Source organism: Botryllus schlosseri, chromosome 6, assembly GCF_051294905.1.
Source record: "Botryllus schlosseri isolate E-star chromosome 6, Bs_hap1, whole genome shotgun sequence".
Classification (NCBI taxonomy): Eukaryota; Metazoa; Chordata; class Ascidiacea; order Stolidobranchia; family Styelidae; genus Botryllus; species Botryllus schlosseri.
The window spans coordinates 19,058,511-19,072,181 of record NC_137241.1 but is presented as its reverse complement, the minus strand read 5'-3'; the positions used below and the strand labels follow the sequence as shown (position 1 = coordinate 19,072,181).

The 13,671-nt window shown below is 41.4% G+C and overlaps 1 protein-coding gene across 1 annotated transcript; it reads right to left on the bottom strand.

Annotated features, from left to right (window-relative positions):
- Positions 1–7,499: 7,499 nt before the first annotated feature.
- On the bottom strand, positions 7,500–11,167 carry LOC145441374 (RNA-binding protein lark-like). Its single transcript, XM_080319214.1, has 5 exons — positions 10,958–11,167; positions 10,768–10,888; positions 8,773–8,947; positions 8,290–8,380; positions 7,500–8,084 (listed from the first exon to the last, which is right to left on the bottom strand). Exons 1-5 carry the CDS (start codon positions 11,113–11,115, stop codon positions 7,742–7,744), a joined length of 888 nt encoding a protein of 295 aa, XP_080175340.1. The 5' UTR covers positions 11,116–11,167; the 3' UTR covers positions 7,500–7,741.
- Positions 11,168–13,671: the final 2,504 nt, after the last annotated feature.

The following is a 13,671-nucleotide window of genomic DNA, read 5'->3' as shown; positions in this document are numbered from 1 at the left end:
TATAGGAAAGATATTTTGAATTTATTTTTCATAAGAAAAAGAGTTGGATTTGTAATTGAAGTATGGATTTGGATTTATGCGCGGACCGATAATAATATTCTACATGCGACTGACTTCGTAATCAAGATAATCATGATTATCTTTTGATTGAAAAATCTTAAGATTTGGAATATAGATAAGGAATTTCAATGTTGAAACTATAGGCTACTATACAGGAAAGATAATTTGAATTTATTTTTCATAAGAAAAAAGTTGGATTTGTAATTGGAGTATAGATTTGGATTTATGTGCGGACTGACCTTATTTTGCATGTCGCGACTGACCTTATTTTGCATGTGACTGACCTTATTTTGCATGTCGCGACTGACCTTATTTTGCATGTTTTTGACCTTTTTTTGCATGTCATCGCACCAACCCTCCTCACTTTTCTCACCACAGACAGCGGTATGTCGCGTCACTGAACGGCCGTTTGGTGCGTACAGAGATTAATTTCGACCACTTCACGTATGGTCACGGTAGTGCAGTGATTGAAGTATACTACAATATACGATACCATCGCCGCGGCGAATACTCAGGGAGTGTTTGGGATTGGGATGCGGTTTTACGTACGGCATTAGTTACTGGTTAATAGCTAACACCTAAATAGATGATGATGCAGATTAGACAATTTGACAATACAGACTGTGGGGCAGCCTTGTAATGAGTGCACTGTGACTATAGATTTCACTGACTTACGGAGGCCAAATTATCATACAAACAACCTACAGCAAATTCACATTTCTCACAATGATGTTTTTAACCACAGAACATTAAAGGTTAAAGGTTGTTGTGTGCTGGAGCAGATCAGCAAAGACGGAATGTATCATCATAGTGTTCTATGGTTCAGTTCAGTCCATTAAAAATTTTCATAAATTCAAAACACCACAAGACGGCGATACAATGAAAAGATTGGAATGCGCCGAAACGAGAGTCTTTGAAATCAGACACCCACCCGGGCCGAGGCGATGTAAAGAGGAGACATGCACTGCACATTGCACACTGAAGTAAAAAAAGATAATACAAAAAGATAAGCGACAAAATAAGGTGGGCAGATGACATGTGACGGAAGGCGATATCGATATGTCAGGTCGTGAGCCGGTAAACGTGAGGACTGACTAGTGTTTGTTCAGTAGAAATTGCTTGTTCAAGTCGAAATACAAGCAATTTCTTCTAAATAAATACTAGCCAGTCTTCAGGATTACCGGACCACGACCTGACATCGACCTCGCCCTCCGCCACATGCTACCTCATTTTGTCGCTTTCGTCTTATATTCTCTGCATTACTTTTCATTCAGTGTGCATGCCTACTCCAAGTTTTTTCGAGACCTTCCTATCTTTTCATTGTATCGCAGTCTTTCATGTCGACCATATGGTAGGCTTACCATACGTCCTCTTTTAAGAGGATTTGTCCTCTTTTTTGACTTTTTTAAGTGTCCTCGGAGTACGGCCTTTTGTCCTCTTTTTTGAGATTTTGTCCTCTTTTTTGACAATTTAGGTCAGATTTAGAGCAAATCGCGAGTGATATGCCGTAAATTGGTACAGAAGTGACGATCCGGAGGGTATTTCGGAGCGAAAAACGCTATATTGAGCTCCGAGCGGAAAGATGACCTTTTTTTCTTCAGTCATCCACCTAGCAATGCGGAGAAAAAACGGTATTTTGAGCTCTGAGCGCGAAGTGATGACTTTTTTTTTTAGTCAACCGGTCACAAAGTAGGAAAAATTCACCGGTTTTTGAGAATTCTACTCCAGTTTTTCAAGTCTCAAGTCTCTGAAAAAGTGTCCTCTTTTTAGATTTCCAAAATATGGTAAGCCTACCATATGGTAGTTGGACGATGAGGACGCGCGAGTGTTGTACTTATTCGCTTCTGATTCTAAAGAAGTCATGGAAATTTTAGGGGCAGTGCCTGCAATGGAACTGCTGATACAAAAACTTAGCAATTTCTAGTTTTAAGCATATATTTTATGTTTAGGTAGGGTTACCATACTGCGTCTTTTAAGAGGATTCGTCCTCTATTTTCAATAAATTGAAAGTGTCCTCGGAGGACGCCCGAACGTCCTCTTTTTAGGGAATTTGTCCTCTTTTTTCAGAAGTATTAATGTGATCAAAAACTCGACCCGTCGACGCTGTCGGAGTTCAGTTTATTAACAATTCTTATCAGTTTAACACACGACAAAATCCGATACGATGAAAAGATAGGAAGGTGTCGAAACGACTTGGAGTAGTCTTTGGAATCAGACCCCCACCTTGGCCTATGCGTTGTAAAGAGGAGGCATGTACAGTGCACACTGAATGAAAAGTAAAAGAATATAGTATAATAAAAAGCAGAGGTGGTCAAAGTAGTCACCGTCGCTATACTTAAGTAGAAGTAGAAGTAACGCCGGAATTTCTACTCAAGTAGAACTAGGAGTGGGGGTTCACAAGTAAGTAAGTAGGTATTCTATGCCTATTTGCCTAAAAAAACTGAAAACTGTCAAGCAGAAGTAGAAGTAGTCTAAAATAATAACTACTTAATAAGTAGTGCAAGTAGGCAAAATCTACTACATGTACGTCAAAAAGTAGAAGTGCTTCGTTACTGACCACCTCTGACAAAAAGCAAGCGACAATAATATTGAATGCCATGTCACGGAAGGCGAGATCGATGGCTCAGGTCGTGTTCAGGTAATCTTGACAGCGGCCATTACCGCGCCACCACGCACCAAGACATATAAAGTTCATCATCATCATTGGTTTATTGGCAATTTTATCAGTTCAATACACCACAAAAATGCGATACAATGAAAAGACAGGAAGATGTCGAAGCGACAAGGAGTAGTCTATGGAATCTGACACCCACCTTGGCCTAGGCGATGTAAAGAGGAGGCATGCACACTGAATGAAAGTAAAGAAGATAGTATAGAAGAAGAATGCGACAAGAAATAGGGCGGCATGTCATGGGAAGCGAGATCGATAGCAGGTCAGTCGTGGTCCGGTAATCTTGAGGATGGACTGTATTTATTTAGTAGTAATTGCTTGTATTTCGACTTGAATGTGGACATGCTCGTCGACTGTCGGATGGCCGGCGGGATACTGTTCCACACATCAGGTCCGGCATATTTGATGGAGCGATGATCTTTTCGGTCGATCATATGATATTTGGACGACGTGGACGCGCGTGTGTTGTACTTGTGCGCTTTTGATTCAGAGGTAAAGAAGTCATTGAAATATTCGGGGCTACGACCGCAGTGAAACTATGATACATAAACTTGGCGATTTCTGGTTTCCGCATATCTTCTATGTTTAGGACGCCGAATCTCTTCAGCAGCGACTTATTGGATGGGCAGCCAGGCCCCTTTGGGGCCCTAGCTATGATTCGGAGCACTTTATGCTGTAGTTTCTGCAGTGGCTTGAGTGCAGTTTTACTGGCGCATGAGCGTACAAGTTTTAGGCCATGTGACATGCGACTCCAAGAAGTGCGATCGGCAGCGAGAAAGCTATGGCCAAAAGGACTACCCTTATGCTGACCGTTATTATGTACAAGGTTTATTTATAAATACAGGTTTAATTGTCCAGACGCCTAAATGCTGACTTACACCAAATGTTTGTCTTTGTAATCTGAGCCTCAAAAGACAAATACCATCCCGCAGGGAAAATTATATGCCAGTGTAATACCAATTTGAAATCGTGTGCGTCTTTAATATAGTTCAGTAGCCTACGTTTGTGCCGATTCTATATTTTTTGATATAGCAGACAAGTCGCGAAATAACATCATGTTACGGAGTCATACCAACGGGCCCTACAGCAGTTTCCAAGACACTCACTCAGCTCTACTGGCAAATCTGATTACGTAAACAGAGAGGACAAGAAATTGATAGCAATGTATATGCAATTACCGATCTTATTGAACGATTTTATCCTGAATTATTAAAATTTTCGCGCTTCGTACTGGCTCACTGAACAATACTAATTTCGTGGCAAAAGCGAACAACGTGATTAGGGATAGCGTTATCACCCTATAAGAGCCCAATAGGCCTACCCCAGTGATTCCCAACCTTTTTCGACTCATTGTCCCCTTTTGAAGCTAGCCCCTCCGATCATCGCCCCCCAAATATTGGGGAACCGAAATATGGTCATACAAACCGGGATCACCAGCGAGTTGACTAATAAAAAAAGTCAACTTTTCGGCTCGACCTTGAAATTACACTTTTACAGCTAAATTTTCGTTAGTTGACTAAAAAAGGTCATTTCTCGGACTTGACTCCCATCAGGACCGTAACAGCACTTCGTCAGCCAACCCCCAGAAGAAAAATAAACGTTGGTATTGGGCTTAAACCAAACCCCATACCCCCCTCAGCCAGTGGGCTTTGTCGCTACATATCAGCTATACCCTATTTCACGTACTGTTTGGTGATCGAGTCACCACATTTCACCTAAACGCGCGACAAATTTCTATAATTCATGTTTGAATCGGTCAATATGGTCGGGAATTGCAAGTATATTGCTATCAATTTTTTATCCTATCTCAGCTCACGTAATCATATTTACCGGCACAGCTGAGTGTGGTATATGTTGGAAAAGGTAGGACCCCTAAATAATAACTAAACATCTTCGGCCGGACCGTTGCTATATTGACTTCGTTACATGATGCTATTTCGTGACCTCCTATATCTGCTATGTCAAAAGATAGGGAAATCACCAAAACGCACCAAACTGAAATAAAGACACACATGGTTTCAAATTGGTATTTCTTTGCTGGCAAAAAATTTTCCCTTGCGGAGATGGCATTAGTCCTGTAGGGTTCAGATCGCCCGGACAGGAACATTCAACGCCAGTCATTAAGGCGCCTATGGACAATTAAACATATATGTAGCCTATCTATATCGGAGTTTTCGGTCAGCACAAGGGCATTCTTTTTCGGCCAAGGTCTTCTCGCTGCTGTTCGTCCTGGCACACTTCTTGGAGTAGCATGTTACATGGACTATAACTTCATATGTCTTGGAGCGTCGTGGCGCAGTAATGGCCGGCACCGAAGTCTCCATTTCCATAAATCATGCGTATTTTTGTTTGGGGACAGGTAGGCTACCCAAAAATCAAGATATATGATAATAAGAAAAATTTTTGAAAAAGTTGGATGAATTTCTAAAAAATTACTCTATAATTTATGTTAATTCACGAAATATTTTCAGGTCCCCTTAGAGTTCGGCCACCAACGGGTATACGCCCGAATATGTCCAATTATTATTGAGAGGTCATACCTTTTCAAAAATTCCTCACTTCAGCTCTACCTGTAAACCTGATTACGTGAGCAGAGAGAGGATAAAAATTGATAGCAATGCATATGCAATTTCCGATCATAGTGACCGATTCAATCATGAATCGCGTTTAGGCGAGAAAAGCTGACTCAGTGAACGGCCTGAACGTAGATGACAAGTAGTGGTAAACAGCGTATAACCTGAGGGGGATAAGGGGGACGAAGCCCCCCAGGAGTTCGGTACCGGTACATCATCATATAGAGAGCCCAATACGTTTTGGACGAGACTACCAAGTGCTGTTACGGCCCTGTGCAAAAATGAACTACGTCCTTTCCTTCCTTTAGGTCAACGAATCTCTCCAGCAGCGACTTATTGGATGGATAACCCGACCCATTTGGGACCCTAGTTATGATACGAGACACGCTATGCCAGAGGTTCTTAACTTCCCTTGTATCGCGGGCCGCATTTTAACAGCAAAAGACGCTGCGGGCCGCAAAACGTTATTACCATGTAATTGTGGGCTACTATTAAATTTAGGCTACTGTAGCCTATTTACCAGTCGTATACAGGCCGGTATATTCCCCTTTCAACAGAGAACCGAATTCTCTGCTTCAAACCGGAAGAGAGCAAGTATAAAATCACGGTAATTTTTGCGTTAGAGAAGCCATTATCACATTGAGCTCTCAGTTATATTATATATAAATTAGTTAGCTTTGTCAAGTTGATGTTTTTCGCTGGTCCCCCTTTCACGTTGGCCCAGCCTGCATTTTCTCTGCAAATATGTTCATGTTCACTCTCACAAAATACACCCAGATAATTAGATATGCAAAGTCTGTGGAGTCGGTGAATTCATCCAATGCTAGGAATAGGATAAAGTAGTCTACGTGACTACGTGTTTCAGAACATATGCGATAAAAGATCGACTGACATTGCTGTTACTCTTTTGGTCATTGAATCAGTCAAACTGTAGCTTCGACATATGCCAGGTGCTGTTGTAATTGCTGCTAAGTTCCGGAAACATCAAATACTTGCAGAGTTTTATTGAAATCACACATTCTCTAGCAAATTTCTTGGGTTTAGCGATATTCCCAGCAATTTTGAACGATTTGTCTGCAACGTCGTCGGCAATTTTAAATGCCTCGAAATATGGATTACTGGGCTTGACACCTAGCTAGCAACGTTATTTATAAGATCAGGCGATCTGAATAACTCCAGACGTTATGACATACGAAAACGGTTCTTCGACAAGTATGATACAACGGTCTTCCATTTATATCTGAGAAAACAAATTCATTGTTCCACGCAGAGTTACAAACCCAGTTTTTGCCATTTAATTGCCCATTCCGTGCTCTTGTTTCTGTTCAAACCATTCGCGGTGAGTAAAACACTCTTTAAAAAAATGTACTACGTAGCGGGATTGTCGTGAACCAGAGTCCAACCGAATACGGATTCAAAACAATAACAATCTAAACTCGAGCATATATCAAGAAAGCAGAACACATCAAAAATGATTAATTAAATGAAAGAGAGATAGGAGAGCTAAGCAGCTAAATTAATATGTAACAATACCGTGTCATTATAATTGCGTTCATAATGAAAGATGTCGCGGGCCGCAAAATAAACATCTGCGGGCGGCGGGTTGAGAACCCCGGCGCTATGCTGTAGTTTTTGCAGTGGTTCGAGTGCAGTTTTACCGGCAGCCCCCAACATCCGATCAAGACACACAAAGTACATACGATGTAATAACAGATCGGATGCCGAAACGGCCAGTAACGTATCTTGGTCTGCCATCGACCTCGGCCTATGGTAATCTTTATTCTGTATTACTCTTTTAGACGCTGTCTTGTTCCCCCCATTCGCTTCTTTGAGTACCGCCGTTAATCAGGGCATTTTCGCCGCTGTATGAACGAGCAACACAGAGGAGAAGCCCAGAATAACCTATTCGAATCTTCAGCTAATGGCGGCAATTGAACCCGAGCCGCCCGCGTAGCAACCGGTGGCAGTACCCACTACGCAGTGCTTCCTTTTTAGTTACATTGCGACCTCGAAGCCATTTATAGTGAGGCCTACGTTGTTGTGTACTTCAAGCTTTCATCGTAAACTCACAAAACCTTTTTCCTGGTTTAGTAGGTTTTCCATTCTCAACCAGGCACTTTGTACCTGACAGGACAAACCTTCCATCAATCAGCTCCACGATAATAACCGTTTCCCATACTCTCTACAACACATCATGCAATAGTAAAAAGTGTATTTACATATGAATGAAAAAATCCTCGATTAAGGAAATATGCGCCCCCGTATTTTAGCACGCCTACAACGCACGGACGAATCGATTCGCATACACAGATTAAGCGCGGTCGGCGGATGCATTAAACGCATTGTTTTGCGATCTTTCACGAGCACACGATCCAGCGTAAAAGTACAAGCCATCAGCACATAATTTGCTTTGGTCAGGCGACGTCACAATCGAAGATTAGTACGGTCTGAACGTCGACGGGCCACCATAGCGGTCCAACGCGCTTCCGAACAAGTCATCGCTGAGCGCAAGGGAGTAATCATCAAGTGCAAAGTCAGAGTATGCGCTAGAATCCAAACCACGAGACAGGTAGCCGCCAGCCAACGCTGATCCCGCGTACGGATCTCCATATCCTTCGCGAAGGCGACGGGCAAGCATAGCACGCTCGGCTCTCAGAAGTCGAATGTAGGAGGCGCCCCCAACACCACCAGCGACGCCGCCGCGTCTTGGAGGGGGATAATCATGGCGCACTGGCCTGTCATACGGCGACCCGGCCAAAGGACCTCGCGGAAACCTCGACCTGCACAATTAATCCAGATGCACACGTAAATCACTTGCAAGGCGACCCAGTTACAGACAACGCAACGAAACACCTAATCAGCAGCTCTCGATCGCATGTTAAGCGTTAGCGAATTCCCGTTTGCGATAACTGACCAACGATATCAATCCGAGCGAGCTCGCGCGTGGTGCGGACTAACAAAAAATGACCAACACAAAATACCAACCTTGGACCCATATCCAAGTTGTCATAATATGGGTCGCGTCTCCGAACTGGTGGGTCAAAACCTTGCGCGCCAAATCCGACATCCTGTCCAGCTAGAAAATGAAAGGTATCGATTAACACTGAGTAATTACAAAGGATCACAATTACGAGAGTTGCAGAAACAGATGGCCATTCATGAGAAATTTTTCATAATCATTGAAATTTGTAGTCAACCCATTCATAATATGTAGGCAGATTTGTCACGTAGGCATAGTTTTGCCGAAAATGAAACTGAAGACTTGATAGAAGTACCGTAGTGCAAATAGACAAAACCTACTTGGGTACTCTAAAAAGTACAAGTAATTCGCTGCTGACCATCTCTAGACATAAATAATCAGGATTAATCAATAGTTTCACAATTATATTCAACCAAAAACTATGAAGAATTTACTCCAAACGTAGGCATACGCGAAGCATTCTGTGATTTGAAATACTAGGAACGTACGATCTCTCTTTTGTTTAGCCATTTGAACTCTAATTTGCTTTCCATTCAAGTGATGATTGTTCAAGTTTTTAATGGCTTCTCTGGCATCCGGTTCCCTGGACATATGTACAAACGCAAAGTTCTTGATGACGTCACATTCAATCACAGTTCCATATTGCTTGAAAAGTTTGTGCAGCTGGAAGATAATAGTCAATTGACGATAAATTACTGATATAAGATTATACTCAGACCATAACATTCAGTAAAGCAATGAATATTTCTAGTTGATCTCAGGAAATGAATAAACCAAGCTTAACAGTTGTGGGGCATGTCTGGTTCCATGTCACATATAAATATTATCAGGTCTGGAGCCTGTCTGAGAACATGACGTTCATTCTCAGATACTGATCCCGAATTCCGGAGGATCGGCATCTTTTTGAGTGGCGGGCATGGATTGACGAATTTGAATAGGATGGCGGGCTGGGGTGGGGGGTGAATTTGAATAGGGTGATGGGCCGACATTACCCTGAACAAAAGACGATTCTTTTATTATGTCCCTTGAGCGTCAATGTGCCTCGCCAGAACAGAATTTGGGAGGTGCAAAATCATCTACCCATCTTTTGCGGAGTGTTTTTTCGAATAGCTGCTAATCTGCTTCATTATTATTATTGAGGATTACAGCACTGTTCATTGTTCACCAGCATTGCTGGCACTTAACAACTCACGCTACAATATATTACAAGTTGATTCAAATAAATTAGTTGCAAATTCACAAGTAACGAATTCCGAAACTGGAGCCGGTAGCTCGAGCCAAGACAATAATTTTACCAATATGAAAGTGACTTGTGTTCCACAAAATTCGATTGAAAATGTGCGATAAACCGTAAACGTTGGAAGTTCCAGCACTCCATTATATATTGGCTTCAAAATCTAATGGTAGATCTTGATTGACGTAATCAGAACCCTAGATGTAAGGAAATCGTAAATCGGAAGGCAGAGCAGTGATAAGTGAATATACCAGGGGCTGACAAACCTTTTGGCTCGCTATATATGTATATTCAAAACAAACCAAATAGTAAACGTACGTACATGCGTCAGAAACACCATAAGCTTATTGTCCTCAATAACAAATTTGTCAAAATTAGAGATGAAAATCGGTTCATAGAATAGGATAGAAATTGGAATCCGTGAGCAACGATCTGTTCATAGATTTGCTGATTCAACTTTTGCTTTACCTCCAGGACACACAATGCTTCCATAATATATAAATATAAAATACTTCTACACATATCAAGGACAAATCTACATAACACACACACACACACGAATCGGTTTTCCCAAGTACAGCACTAAAAGTTATAAACTTGCTAAAGTTGTCAATTTAAATTCATACTCGTGAACCAAATTATGTCATTTCCATTTTTGACTTTCTGCGATGTTTAGGCTAGCAATTGAAATCTGTTAAAATGACTAGGCCTTGAGGTTGGGCTATAACGTGCTAGCAACAAAATAGAAAAACATCATAGTAAGACTATAATGATCATTATTGTCATAGTGACATATATTACCAAAAAGCTTGGTAAAGTCGCTACTATATTTACATTTTCAGTGTGCATTTTATCAATATTTTAAAAACGTTTCTTGAGGCTTCCCGGGGCCGCACAAAATGGTGTTGAAGGCAGCATGCAGCCCGTGGGTTGTATTCTTGTATAGTTTGCCCACCCATGGAATATACGAATGACCTCCCAGGAAAAAGGACGGAGATTCCAATCAGGCCAGGATGGGGGAATTTTGGTACGTTTGGTACAATTCATCAGGGGAGAAGCAATGATACTTAAGGTTGAAGAAGTACGGCGCTCACAAGGAATTGAATTGCTTTAGCACGGGACACCGATTCTATACGGCACAAATGAAGTACTAACTTATTCAAAATCTCACTGCTAAAATCACCTAAATGAAGTTAAGTCATCAGGAAGTAATCTCGACATATAAATATATCGTTGTTCAGAAACTAACCTCGTGCGATGGAGTATTGTCTGCCAAATTTCCAACAAATATTTTTGAAGCACTAGCGACTTTTGTTTTCGATAATTCGACGTTGATTGCCTGACCTTCAACATCGCTTTTGTCAAGCTCCCTGAAAAAAATGGCGACAAATGAATTGAACAAAATCAAGCATGAACATAAATATGCAGGATATACTAACTTTATTGCTCTTTCAGCCTCATCTTTATCTGCCATATGCACAAACCCGAAGTTTTTTTTAACCTCGCAATCAATTACTTCCCCATATTTACTAAAAAGTTCGGTCAATTTTGCAGAGTCTACCGACTCAACTAAGCGACCAACGAATATCTTCACCATATTACGTTTTATTACGTATCACCTGCATTCGAAGTAGTAAAATATTTCAAAATATCCGCATGTTGCATACCGTTAACTGCGAGGGTGCTGGCATTGTGACAACGCCAAACGTGTACGACTGTATACGTAATGTAATGTCTATATACGGTAGTTAATGACGGTCTATGTATAAATATTCGTTTATATCACTTCCTATTATGCAGAAAATTGACTGGACCGTAAATTTACTACGATAATACGACTTCTCTCGAGTCGATCGAGCGTCCCTACTCTCCAACAACAGGCAACGCAGTCAAGTCACCACTTCACCAGCTTCAGTTCCGCTTCCTGCCTTTCCATTTGCTATCACTCAATGGCTCACGACCACCACGGGTGGGCGCTAAATTTAACTTGTGGAATAGCCTTTGTAAATTCAATGATATATATATCATTGATCTAGTTCACAAACATCAATCCCTTATTCATTTACTAGATTTTCATGGTTACAAATAAAGTAACGAAAAAAAGAGTCGAATGACGAAACAACGCAAATAGACTCAAGGCACGGGTCGAACTACTAGTGAGCGCTCAAGATTACCGGACCACTGCTCCGTGGTTGGGATCAAGTCACTCAACTTTGGTCACTAAATACATTCTTAATCAAAGGATATATACTACTAGTTTGCTAAAACAAGGTTGCACACCGAATTATCAATTCCGAATAGTAGAAGTGAAGCTATCAGAGTTGGAAAAATTGGAATAGTATAAAAAACTTACATTTTAATTTTAGGCATTTGTCTACCTCAATGATGGTCTACCTCTCTACCCCATGGAAGTATCAAGTAGTCTAATAAAACGCTAGGCACAGCAAATTTGACTCAATTCCGAAGTAAAAGGAAATAGCAAAAGGACAGGCGATGAAATATGAAGTGGCATGTGAAAGAAGGCGAAGTTGATCGTGGTCCGGTATTCTCGAGTGAGCAAATGCCCAGAGTGCAGTAGTAGACTGCTCAAAACAGCCATTGTATTAATGCCGCTAGATCCCAATCAGTGCTGGAGTCGTCGGCGAGTTGATCAGTTTATTTTTTCGGAATCTTGGGATTCACCGATTATATTGTTAGGTTGCCTAAAGAACGATGCACAGCAAATTTGGCTCAATTGCAACGAGTAGAAGCCGATCGATGCAGAGCCACTCGAAATTTTGGAAATACTATTATTTACAGTGGTAAATTTTTTCACTTGTCTGTGATAAAATATAGTGTTACAGGCAGTGTTGGGATCAAGTCACTACCTTCGCGTCACGAGTCATCTCGAGTCATTGAAGATTTTGACTTGAGTCAAGTCAAGTCACTGATCGTTTTTTTTTATTGGATTTGGAACTCCTTATCAATAGAGCACAGAGGTTTGTCATTTGCATCATTCTGTCGGAATATTAAGTCTCAGCTCATTTCTACATATTGTAGCGGACCGCTGGTCCTTGACGTATCTGTTACGAGGGAACTACATGCTTTGCTGTAGTACTGCGATTACCAAGTGACCCACATACGATTGCACAATATCCTGGCTCGTAATCCTCTGTCTCGTACGGCCTAGTTACCGTTATAATCACTTTGCTTATTACGCAATATTATTCACTTCGCTATCTTGCCGCGCATTGCGCAGAGATAGTGTAATGGTTATGCGTCCGGCTTCTCGAGCGGTAGGTCGTGGGTTCGATCCCCGGCCGGGTCATACCAAAGACTCGAAAAATGGTATCCGCAGCTATCCTGCTAGGCGCTCTGCATTCACGGATAGCCTGGAGGAGAAAAAAAACGGGGGCGCAGACTAGATGACCTCATGGGGCCGTATCGCAACTCCGTCGCCAAAAGCATCTCGATGGTGCAGGCGAGAAAGAATACCATCTCTCTCTCTCTCTCTCTGCCCTTTTTCGTGCAAACCTCCCTTTTTCGTATCGCTCGTGTATAAACACCCGATCTCTTTCAAGTATCATCAGACTCATTTTACTACGCTACCTGACGTACGTATTTCTGCTGCAATACATCCGTACCGAGTGAAACTGTGGGTTAAGAAGTCGCCAACCTAAAGACAGTCAGTCGCCAGTCAGCTACCTACTGCTCCAGGCACGACACAGCCACACTGTTACAATATTGAGACCTGAGAGTATGGTCTGGTATTTATTTTAAACTATAGTGTTACTGTTTTTTTTCTAATGCCACTGTTTTGCGTTTTGTTGTATTCTTTTGTTCAAGTGTTACTGACTGACAGCTGCAAGATATAAATGTACCATCGTTACGCCTTGACTACAGCTGACTTAAGACTACACATCTTGATGTGGTCGTATCGATGTGTTTGTCTTTTTTATATGTTTGTGTAAAGTCTCATCGTACGAATATAGAATCTGTCTGTCTGTGTCTGACTCGAGTCAAGTCAAGTCAAGTCACAATTCAAGTCAAATTGAATTTTCGAAGTATGAGTGACGATTCAAAGCCATTGCATTCTGCTAGCTGTGTGAGAGACAGATTAATTTATCACTTATCTTGAATCAAATAACGAATATCTAATTAAATATACATGCAA